At 43.6% G+C, this 12,257-nt stretch overlaps 2 protein-coding genes across 6 annotated transcripts in view; one reads left to right on the top strand and one right to left on the bottom strand.

Annotated features, from left to right (window-relative positions):
* Positions 1 to 6,942, bottom strand: part of SAMD8 (sterile alpha motif domain containing 8) — a 52,489-nt gene extending 45,547 nt beyond the window's left edge. For 2 of the 5 annotated variants that reach the window (XM_058696765.1, XM_058696767.1), the window contains exon 1: positions 6,708 to 6,846. Coding sequence is in view for 1 of the 5 variants with exons in the window: in XM_058696764.1 (XP_058552747.1) it covers positions 6,708 to 6,881 (174 nt within the window). In the remaining 4 variants the exon portion in view is untranslated. Of the gene's footprint in view, positions 1 to 1,935; positions 2,115 to 6,508; positions 6,594 to 6,707 lie in introns of those variants that run through there. The other 3 variants (XM_058696764.1, XM_058696768.1, XM_058696766.1) reach the window with 3 other exon arrangements.
* Positions 6,943 to 9,575: 2,633 nt separating this feature from the next.
* Positions 9,576 to 10,728, top strand: DUSP13A (dual specificity phosphatase 13A). Its single transcript, XM_058696042.1, has 2 exons — positions 9,576 to 9,724; positions 10,494 to 10,728. The coding sequence occupies exons 1-2, from the start codon at positions 9,576 to 9,578 to the stop codon at positions 10,726 to 10,728; spliced, it is 384 nt and encodes a 127-aa protein (XP_058552025.1).
* Positions 10,729 to 12,257: the final 1,529 nt, after the last annotated feature.

Raw genomic sequence — 12,257 nt, 5'->3', positions numbered from 1 at the left:
GAAATTTTCCTAAAGTGACAGGCACAGGGCGCCTGGGTGGCTCAGTTGGATAAGCTTCTGACACTTGATGTCGGCTCAGGTCATGATCTTACAGTTTGTGAGACTGAGCCCCAAGTCAGGCTCTCTGCTGTCGGCATGGCGAATCCCTGAGAATCTCCTACTTGGGATTCTCTCTCTCCTTTTCTCTCTCTAAAAAAATAAATAAACTTAAAAAAAAAAAAGTGAGAGGTACCAATAACTGGAAATAGACAAACCATCCTGGTGGTCTTAATTATACAAACACATAAGAGACCAAAATGACTTTCAAGTTATCATACAATCTTTAGAATACAAAGGATATATGAACAAAATGAAAACTTTACTTTTTTTTTTTTTTTAAGTGGGCTTCGTGCCCAGCACAGAACCCAATGCAGGGCTCAAACTCACAACCCTAATATCAAGACCTAAGCCGAGACCAAGAGTCTGATGCTTAACTGACTGAGCTACCCAGGTGCCCCAAAAACTACTTCTGTGTGTTTTCAGAACCAATGTTGAGGTTCATATGATGACAGTAATTTAAATATGCTGGATTTTTCTTGTAGTTTCACTCGATCATGTGTAATCTAAAATACTAGAGTATAACCTGAAGTAATTGTCTTATTTAAAAACCATATATTGTCTTTAAAAACCATTCATTCGAATGCCTCTAAAGGAATTTAGAACTGATTAAACTTGATTCATGAACACAAAATGTGCTGTTTTTGAAAGTTATTACTGATTTGGCATACAGTAAAATTTTTTTAAATTATAATTTCCAAGTGACCATATCCCAAGACAAAAAAGAGGGGGAAGAAGGGTGACTGGGTGGCTCAGTTGGTTAAACGTTGGACTTCATCAGCTCAGGTCATCATCTCCCAGTTCGTGTGTTTGAGCCCTGTGTCAGGCTCTGTGCTGACAGCATGGAATCTGAAGCTTGCTTCGGTTTTTGTGTCTCCCTCTCTCTGCCCACCCTCCACCCCAGCTTGTACATGCTCTCTCTCAAAAATAAACAAATCATTAAAAATTTTTTTTAAAAAAGAGGGGAAGAGATTTTTAAAAATTATATAGTAAATATATTCTCCTTAAAACAATTAAACATTATAGTGAACTCAAGCTAAAATAACATTAAATCCAATTGTACATAATAAAGCTTACTTATTATACATTTAATACAGACAAATTCTATCAGTTTGCAGATCCATAAGCCAGAGCATAAAATTAACTTTTATGAAAGAAGACTAAACTATAATGTAGAAGAATGAAGTTTACTTTGGGCATTTAGCTCTGCAGTTTGTAGTATTTAGAACTATGCAGCTTTTTTTCTAATCCCATTTTTATTTTTTAATCCTATTTTTAAATCTTTTCATCAAATTTTCTCTTTCTTTTTCTAAACGTTTGTTTATTTATTGTTTAGAGAGAGCATGAGTGGAGGAGGGGCAGAGAGAGAGGGGGACAAAGGATCTGAAGCAGGCTTTGTGCTGACAGAGAGCCCCATGTGGGGCTCAAACTCACAGTGAGATCATGCTTGAGATAAAGAATCGGATACTTAACCGCCTGAGCCACCCAGATGCCCCGTTTACCTTCTTTTTTTTTTTTTAATTTAATTTTTTTTTTTAACGTTTATTTTTATTTTTGAGACAGAGAGAGACAAAGCATGAACGGGGGAGGGTCAGAGAGAGGGAGACACAGAATCTGAAACAGGCTCCAGGCTCTGAGCTGTCAGCACAGAGCCCGACGCGGGGCTCGAACTCATGGACCGCGAGATCACGACCTGAGCCGAAGTCCACCCAACCAACTGAGCCACCCAGGCGCCCTGCCCCGTTTACCTTCTTAAGCACAGAGCATTGTTTCCAAAACATCTATGAATTCTGGTATAATTTCAAAAGTTACAAAGACCCTGAACCAATTTCTACCAACCATTTTTGAAACTCCAGCAGTGATTCTTTACTATTTTGTTATGTCCTACTTCTGAGCAGTAGAGTTTGATGCAGCACATTTGAAGAAATTAAATTGCCTTCTTAGTTACATCATCATTCTTTTGGCTGCACTTCAGTTCAGGGACGTTTTTTGCTGTCCAGATCATGCAATCTCATATGCTATTAAAAAAAAAAAAATTGTCATGTATACCAAAGAACCCACACTTTTTCTGGCTCCAACTTGCCTTTAAACTAAGACTCCCACTGGCAGGATGCATCTAATTCTATACCACATCCAGAACCATCACAGCTCAATGAGTAAGAATCTAATTAGACAATATTGCTCAGTTTAAACCCTCAGTTGCAGTAAAATGTTTTACACAATGATGATAATTTAGTAGTAAATTTGATGAGGGGTTCTTGATCTGGCTGCATGCCAGTACAAAGAAATATACCAGCAAAGAAGTATATAAATTCTAATTCTTATTCTAATCACTAAAATGATATTTGGAAAGACTAGTAGTTTGATATATTGATTGGTAAAATCTTTATTTCTAAATATGCTACACCTCCAAATCAAATCAACATGATGGAAAATGAGAAGCTGGCTCAAGATTTCAAAACCCATCACAATATTGTGAAAATATACTGAATCTGGACTCAAAATTTAATATATAGTTTTGGCAATCTTTGACTTTCATGACAATATTACATTAATAAAACTGACAGTGATTTAATTTAGTCTCGAAGTTCCAAATTAAAACCAATTTGCAGACATTTTCAATAACTCAGTGATACGGCGTAACTTACAAGATTTGAAATTAGCAGAATTCGTGGTTCTCACCTCCTACTAGATAGAATGTCTTACCTGTCAAGAATTTTAAGAGAACAAAGGATCAAGATATTAGATACTACCTCTCTTGTCCACTGAGACAATTACTCACCTAAGCCCACAATAAAAATTTAAGACAAATATAAATATAGGTCACTGACTCCACAACACTCTTTTGAGGTACACACGATAAAAACTATTTTATGGTGAAAGACTGTGATGAAACTATTGTAACCAAGTTTTCCTAGTTTCTACTATCCTAAGCAAGAGCAAAGATAAACTCATATTATATTACATTCTGTACTGAAGTGATTTTATTACCAGGAAGACCCAATGTGTAGGGAAGTAACAGAACACTTCAATATGGAGACATGAAGTCTAGACTCAACTAGAAGGTTAAGCTTAAGATCCAGTGATGACAATGCTGTGTATATGGGGGGGGGGGGGGGCTAGGAATATTCACACAAGTCTGTCACAAATTCATATCCAATACTCATGTGACAAATTACCAACCAGTGACAGAGGCAGCATGTAAACACTGAATTGTTCTCCAAGCGTGCCTGGTCCATGCTCTCCAATTTTTGTTAACTTCTGGATTTCTCAAAGGTAAGAGGACAATAAAACCTAAAGTAAGAATTACTGTCATGATCAATGGCTGTGTTAGATTCACACTACGTAACACCATATATTACATCAGGCCAGAAGGTAAGAATTTTCAAAGAATGTCCACTTAATATGGTCATTCTTATAAGACAAAATAATAATATTCATTAGAACATTTGTGATTCAACAATTTCTCAAAAACAGTGTTTAAATTTCAATTCTCAGAAAAGCCATGAAAATGCTTCCAAATCAACTATGGCAAAGTTTTGAAAACGCATTGAGGATTTAGTGGTTAGCAAAATACATTTTTATAAGTAGTTGTGCAATGTGAGAGTTTTTACAGAATGCAGAGAGTACTACTGAAATCAAAACTGATTTATCTGTGATAAACAAACAGTAAAAATAAAATGTTTTAAAAAATAAACAAAAATGGATTTATCTAAGTATATCTGCAAGTTCTGCCACTGTGGTCATGATGGCTTCTTCTTGTTTTAGGGAAAATGCTCTACCACAAAACTGATTTTCTTTACGACTAAGGGACAGTGAGAACTGTCAAAGGGAAACAAAAGTAACCATTAGGCATTTAATATGTTAATTATACAACTCCAGGGGTGCCTGGGTGGCTCAGTCAGTTAGTCTGACTTTGGCAGGGGTCCTGATCTCGCAGTTTGTGAGTTGGAGCCCCACATCGGGATCTGTGCTGACAGTTCAGAGCCTGGAGCCTACTTTGGATTCTTTGTTTCCCCTCTCTCTCTGCCCCTGCCCCCCAAAGATAAATAAACATTAAAAATTATACAAGTCCATTTAATAGTTTCTTTAATGTTATAGTAATATTAAGATGTAACCTTACTAGAGAGTTCTATTTCAGTTCCATTCAGTAAATTTTTAAATGCCAAGACTTTTATTTAGAGCTAAGTATAAAGGCAAGGTCTTTAGAGAAATCTGTCTGGTGAGGGTAAACAGAGATATAAGCAATAGTAATACTACGTAACTTCCAACTAAATATCTTTTGTATTAAGTTAAAGGGGAGTTAATCTTTTGACAACAGTTAAAGCAAAGAATTCATCTCTCCTTTGAAGAAATAATTACTAGTCCGCTAAGCATTTGAAGATGACAGTCTATATACATAAGCTAATTGAAAAGTTTTTGCAATAAAGTACATTTTCACTGCATGAAGATTAAATAGTAGATACCTGTTTAGAGAAGAAACACTTGATCTAAAGTTTGTTTTAAAATGGCCAACAAATGTGCAAAACATACAGTCAAATAAAAAGTTGCAAAAGTAAAACAACATATGAAACATAGCTAAAGTCAAAGACTTCTTGAAGCCATGTTATAATTTAACAATTACAAAAGGAAATTAACTTACTTATACTAAAGTGAACGTAAGTATTGCAATCATTATTTTTCTGGCACAATTATTGTTTTGGTACTGTCTTCTATAAAAAGCATTTGTGTACCCACCTATCCCAGTTCTGTTTACTGACAACTAAAAGCATCCTCTATTCTTATTCTTCTAGATTACTCTCCTAAAAATATTATTTATACAATATATACAAAATTGCATTAATACTGGTCCTGCAAATGTATCAAAAGAACTTCTCCAATTTTCAAGAGGTGACTCCAATCCTGGAGTTACGGGTGAGAGAAAGAGCTGGTACTCCTGGGCTGCAGTGATTTCACGTAGACAGCTGGCCCTTGAACAACATGGGTTTGAATTGCACAGGTCCACTTATATGCAGACTTGTTTCCCGATAAATACGGTACTGTAAATGTATTTATTTTCTCCTCCTTATGATTTTAACATTTTCTTTTCTCTAGCTTACTTTACTATAAGGATACAGTATATAACACACATAACATACAAAATGTGTTAATCAATCGTTTATGTTATCAGTAAGGCTCCTGGTCAACAGGCTATTAGCTAAGTTTTTGTAGAGTCAAGAGTTATAGGGGATTATGACTGCATGCTTCCAACCTCCTGGTGTTCAAGGGTGAACTGCAGTTTTATAACCCTTTTAACCTGCATTGATCATATTTTTACCCTGTGGTCAAAATAATGTGTCAACTCAAACTGTCAAAGCGGAACCAGTCAATACTGAGTCTCTGTAAAACCTAAGCGTCCAAATTCTTGTTTTGAGGTTTGTTTTTTTTTTTTTTTAATTTAATGGTAACGTATTAAATCTCTTCTTTTTTAAAGATCTAAACTTGTCTGGGGGCGCCTGGGTGGCGCAGTCGGTTAAGCGTCCGACTTCAGCCAGGTCACGATCTCGCGGTCCGTGAGTTCGAGCCCCGCGTCAGGCTCTGGGCTGATGGCTCGGAGCCTGGAGCCTGTTTCCGATTCTGTGTCTCCCTCTCTCTCTGCCCCTCCCCTGTTCATGCTCTGTCTCTCTCTGTCCCAAAAATAAATAAAAAACGTTGAAAAAAAAAAAAAAAAAAAATTTAAACTTGTCTGGTATTTACAGTAAACTTGAAGAAAAAATACAAAGACAAAAACACGCTATTACTGTTAGTAAAAACCCAAAATGATACCTTTATGTTCAGAATCACCCCTTCACTATCTTTTCCAAACATCACTTCCTTTTTACTACTTCCCCCCAGTCTTTACGGCAAATCAATGTTCAACACCGCCCCAGATTATTAAAACGATCCCCTATTCACAAATGAGAAAGCCCCATTATCCAAGCACATTACCCTAGCGATCTTCGACGTTTTCAAAGACACCTGTGAAAACGCCAAAGCCCTAAATTAGATCCCCCAGGGCTCTTTTTCTTTCTTGACCCCGTTTCTCTTTTTAAGGCCCTTTAGGTCAGACGACTTCCTAGCGGACAGCCCCTCCCTTTTCCAATCAAACCTAAATCCTTCCCCTAATTATCACCCCCCACCCCCCCGACTCTGGTCAGCTACCTCATCATTCACAGCCCGGTTCCGTCGCTCGCCAGGCAACAACACTGACCGTGTTCCCGGCTCCTACGGTGCCTCGCCCCCACTGCCAAATCCTGGAGCATCTCCTTCTCCAGTCCCGCATTCACGCGGGACCCCTTCGATCTGCTTCCCTCACTATTCGGCTCTCAAAACCTTCCAAGCCCTTGTCTCTTCAAAGCCATCTCTCCCTCAGTCTCCCACTCTCCCACCTCACCTCAGGCTCTCGGCTCAACAGCCTCCATTTCCCACAGATTCCATTCTAGAGCCGACTCTCCAGGCTCCCTCAACCGTCTCCTGTGGCCCCTCCAGACCCCAGTCCTTGGGAGCCCCGGCTCCGCCCCTGACTCCCAACTCATCCTCGGCTGCAGGCGACCCCAAACCCCCCCCTCTCGTCAGGCTCAGCTGCCGCTCACCTCTGCGGTCCGGGTCGGGCTCCCCCGACCCAACTCCGAGTCGGCGTCCGAGCCGCTGTCGGAATCCCGGGCCCTCCGGGCCTCGCCGGAGTGAAGCTCCTCGAGCGGCGGGGGCGGAGCCCGGGGAGGAGAGCCCGAGTGGAGACGGGGGCGGTGGCGGCTGCGCGCAGGCATCGCTTCGGCCTGTCTCTGTCGCGCCGGGAGCCACTTGAATCCGAACCGGAACTGCTTCGGGAGGAGGGGCCGTACCGGAGGGAGGCGGAGCCTACGGGCGGGGGTGGGGCCCAAACCGGAAGGTTCGCGGGACTCAAGCTGGGCTGGGGGAAGGAAAACCGCAGCAAGGAAGTCTGAGAGCGCATGCGTCAGGTCCAACGTCAAAGTGGGAGAAAATAAAAGGCTGGTGAAGTTGGGGTGGGGCCTATGGGATTAGTAAGTAGGGTTTGGGAACAAGAAATTACCTAATTCCTTTGGAGGGAGCCAGCTCCTCTGCAAGAGCCAATATCCAGGGATCATTATTACCATTTATTGCCTTTACTTTCTGACAGCGCTTATGCCAAATGTTATATAAATATCTCACTTAATCCTTGTGCCAACTCTCAGGGTGTTATAACACAGAACTGCCAAGAAACCTACCTGAGGTACCGCAGTTAATACATGCCGAAGCCAGTATTCTTAAATCTAACAAGATTCTGTACTCTTCTCATTCCATTACCAGAAAGTACCTAACCTGGCTTAGAATTGGCATAAACCAACTCCAAAACCACCTGTGACCTGAGCTCCAAACCCTCCTTGATCTTGCTTCCCCATCAAGTGCAGGGCAGACTTCGGAGGCTCTGATGGGATGGAGACAGGTTGGGGGGGGAGGGGACAAGAGTGCCTACTGCTCCCGTGGGATGCCCTGCTGTAGCCTTTACCCTCAGGCTGGACTCAAGGCCAGAGGCAGTTGGGAGCCTTCCCACTGATGAGGAAGCATAAGGCAAGCTGAGGGCAAAGCACAAGCTAACAACACCCCTCACCCCCACCCCCGTGGGATATATGTGACATTCCTCAGGCACTTTCAGGCTGTCTGAGAACAAAATAAAGGAACGTAAACAAATGGTCAAGGGGCACCTAGGTGGCTCAGTCACTTGAGTTTCTGACTTCAACTCAGGTCATGATCTCATGGTTTGTAGGTTTGAGCCCCACCACCGGCTCTCTGCTGACAGCTCAGAGCCTGGAGCCTGCTTCGGATTGTGTGTCTCCCTCTCTTTCTGCCCCTCCCCCACTTACTCTCTGTTTCTCTCTCTCAAAAATAAACATTAAAAAAAAAGAAAACAAATGGTTAATCTGAGACTCTCCATCATTTTACAAATTACAAGAAAAAGGCAATTTATCAATAGTTTTATCTCCAGGAACTCCCTACTGTCTTAAAGATAATGCTTTGCTAGAGGGAAAAACAACTTTAGTCTGACAATAGCTAGGCCTTCAGTAATCTGTGAGTCTTAGCATATGGAAATCTCTTTAAGAAACTTCGTCTGGACTTTACCTCCCCCAACTCCATAGTATATAACCAGTCACTCTTCACAGCTCTTTCTGCCCAGGGTCCTGTCCCCAGGCTTTAATAAAATCACCTTTTTGCACCAAAGATGTCTTCAAGGATTCTTTCTTGGCTGTCAGCTCCAAACTCCCACCACCTCAAAACCCCATCACCACAGCAAATCATATTCCTCCCAACCCATCAGGGCCTTCACGAACTCACCTGAGAGCGGGCAAGGCATCTTACCTCTTTTGCCCATAACTGCCTCTGACAGGAGGGCAGATATAGAGCTTTCTTAGTTTCTGTTGTGGGGACAAAAGCCCTTGTAAGCAGGGGAATCTCCCTCCTATCCCCAAAATGTTTCTAATTTTTTTTTAATGTTTATTTATTTTTGACAGAGAGAGTATGAGCGGGGGAGGGCAGAGAGAGAGGGAGACACGGAATCTGAAGTAGGCTCCAGGCTCTGAGATGTCAGCACAGAGCCTGACGCAGGGCTCGAACTCACAGACCGCGAGATCACGCCCTGAGCCGGAGTCGGACGCTAAACCGACTGAGCCACCCAGGCGCCCCCAAAATGTTTCTGATGACAGTCCTTTTGGCTCTTCAGAAGTCTAGGGCAACATTCACTTCCCTTCTCCCCCCTTTGATATACACAGCCCATTTCAGCTTTCTCTTTTGAGAAATCAGCCATCTTCAGTACAGAACCATTGTTCAAACCTTCCCCCACAAACCCCATGGCATCCTTGAGATGAAGTCCTCCTTGCCTCCTCTCCACATTACTCTGACTCCACAACCCTCGAAACTTTCCCTGGGCTGCATAATCCAGAGGCTCACTCAGCAGCCATATGGTTCCCACCCAATTGGTAGCCCACCCAGACCTGCGGTGCTTTTTTTGTCACTCATCCTTGGAATCAATCACCCCCTCTCCACCCTGGATCTCCACTTTAACTCAGTCCTCAGAACTAAATAGCCTTCCTCAGGGCCCAAAGCCTCTTAGTTCAACAAATGTTTCTTAGGCATTACGATGTGTTAGATACAGAATATCCTTTGTTTCATTTAATCCTCACAATTCTTTGAAGTAATTGCAATTATCCTTACTTTACAGATGAAGAAACCCAGGTGGAGAAGTAAAATAACTTGCAAAGATACGATGGATTCTATGTTGTCATGGAGTTTGGGGTTAGGGGAGTAACTTGGGGGGAAAAATGTCCTGTTCTCTCTGGAGGCTCCACGACTTGCTGAGTCACTTGCTTCTGTCCCACCTGTCCCTGCCAATCTCCAGGAAGGAGAAATGACACTGGAGAGGCAGAAGAGGAGTGACCGCAGAGACAGAGGGCTGGGTGGGCTGGCCCATGGCTGAAGCCTCAGTCCCAGTGCTGAGGGGAGATGCCGAAGCCACGCCTTGCCCCAGCGTTCTGGAACTGGAGGAGCTCCTGAGGGCAGGGAAAGTTTCTTGCAGCCACGTGGACGAAGTTTGGCCCAACCTTTACATAGGAGATGCGTGAGTGATAGCTCATCGGAAAGGGTGTGGGGAAGGGGACAAGGAGAGACAGTTCTTGGGCTCTTTACCAGAGATGAGGGGTTGGGTGGCACAAGGAAAAATAGTTCTGCGCTGCACATCTCAGGCCAGGGACTGACTCTAGGACTCCTGTGTGCGGGGGTGAGTGCAGTGAACAGATGTGACCACCAGGGGGAGGAAAGCTTTTGCCTGCCTGGATGATTGGAGCTCCCAGAGGATTCTGAAATCTTCTGATATATCCTGGACAATTGGCGAGTCTCAGGGACAGAGGCCTGGGGAATGGTGCTTTCTGGTATGACATGGGATGGACAGAAAGCTCCCCTTCCTGAGTCCAGCCTCCTCTGGACACAGAGTGGGTGAGGAAGGTGAATCAGGGAAGGTGTCATTAAACATTTGCAAATTAGAAACAGGTACGAGGTGGTGGCCACAAGAGGCCAGATGTCTGTGGGAGGGCATGGGGCAGGAAAGGAGGGGCAGCTGGATTCCAGAGCTGAAGCAATTCTTTCCTTCCTGACTTGGCTAAGGCAGGAGCAGATCATCTCAGGTAGCAAAGAGGGTCTGAAGATAACTCCCTATACCACCCACCCTTCCACCAGAAAGCTCTGAGGCTGGGGCTCAAGTTTACTGGGTTCCTTCTTGGTACCCTTTGGATATTGATGGCTCTGTCCCCCTGAAGCAGGGAGCCAGACAAAACCTCTCTTCTGGACCCCATGGCTTAGCCAGCAACCAGTCCCATTCCTCCCTTTCCTAGGGCCACGGCAAATAACCGCTTTGAGCTATGGAAGCTGGGCATCACCCATGTGCTGAATGCAGCCCACGGCGGACTCTACTGTCAGGGCAGCCCTGACTTCTACGGCAGCAGTGTGAGCTACCTGGGCGTGCCAGCCCACGACCTCCCCAATTTCGACATCAGTGCCTACTTCTCCTCAGCAGCTGACTTCATCCACCGTGCCCTCAGCACGCCCGGGGGTAGGAGTTGGGTCTGAACTCATATTCCAACCTGCTCAGTCATTGGGGGGCGAGATATCAAGTTTCCCCTCAAATATGGGTGCCCTCCCATTTCTAGTTTTTCAAAAGCCTTCAGGTTTTTAAAAATCCTCTGCTCAGTGCTACTACAATTTATCCAACTTCATCGCTTCATAGACAGGGAAACTGAGGCCTAGAATACAAGGTCATGTCACGAGTTAGGAGCAGTCCTGGGACTGAAAGCCAAGTTTCACAAATAGCAGAACAGTTCTTTCTCTGCATCATTCAGCTTTGAGAAATTGCCATTTAGTAACTAGATGTCTGGTTTCTAAAGTATTTTCAAATGGAAAAGAAAGCAAACTTAAAAAAAAATTTTTTTAATGTTTATTCATTTATGAGAGACAGAGACAGAGCATGACTGGGGGAGGGGCATAGAGAGAGGGAGACACAGAACCCAAGGCAGGCTCCAGGCTCTGAGCTGTCAGCACAGAGCCCAATGCGGGGTTCAAATCCACAAACTGTGAGATCATGACCTGAGCTGAAGTCGGACACTTAACTGACTAAGCCACCCATATGTCCCTAAAAAACCAACAAACTTCTAATACCCAGGGTAGAACAAAGGAGGCTGGGGAAACTGGAGCCCGCACTCTGTGTTTATCCTGGTAAGGGCCATGCCCCTTCTTACCTGACCCTGGGCAAGCCAGTGTCCCTCTCTGGACTTCAGTTTCTCATCTATGTGACAGGAAAGACAAGACTATGGCTCACAGCACTCTTTAACATCTAGAGCACTTTGACATTCATTTTACAAGCATTCATTTACCAGCTATTTATTATTTTTTCTGTGCCAGGCACTGAGCTATGTACTAAATCCACACTTAGACAAGGCAGGATCCCTGCTCTAATGGAACTTGCATAATCAAAACTTATATGTTTTGTGGAAAGATGGTCAAAATGTGGAGTATTGTGGGTACTATTCCTTTGAATGGGTAAATGTGAAGAGACGTGGGAGACCAGGGACAGGGCAAGGGTGCTCAGTCCAGAGGACCAGGAAGTGAGGAGACTTCCCTCTACAGCAGTATTCACTGGGCCACATGCAAAAAGGATGAGCTGCTCTGTGATTCAAGTGATACCATGAGTGGTCAAGAAAGCCTGGACAAGGAAATCATGTCTTAGCTGAAACCTGACAGATGAGTACTAAACATTAGTCAGACCATGAGCTAGAGAAGCTATAGGTAGTTGGAATAGCATGTTCTAGGACTGGAGGCCAGAGACCATAAGAGCTTTAAGGAACTCAAAGTTACCCAGTGTTCTTAGATCTGAAGGTTGGGGTGAGACAGCCTGAGATGAAGCTGTAAGGTTAGCAGGGGCCAGCTCACGGAGGGTCTTGTAAGCCGTGTGTTGAGGAGTTTGGACCCTATCCCAAGGGGAGGCAAAAGGTGTTGATATACCCATTTGACTGATCAGGAAACTGGGAACCCTAAAGGCTGAATGGTTTGCCCAGGGTTACATAGTACACCCAAGGCAGAAAGGAGAACTTTGGGAAAGGAAC

This window comes from Neofelis nebulosa, chromosome 13, assembly GCF_028018385.1.
Source record: "Neofelis nebulosa isolate mNeoNeb1 chromosome 13, mNeoNeb1.pri, whole genome shotgun sequence".
Lineage (NCBI taxonomy): Eukaryota > Metazoa > Chordata > Mammalia > Carnivora > Felidae > Neofelis > Neofelis nebulosa.
The sequence above is the reverse complement of the archived record's forward strand: the minus strand, read 5'-3'. Positions and strand labels throughout refer to the sequence as shown.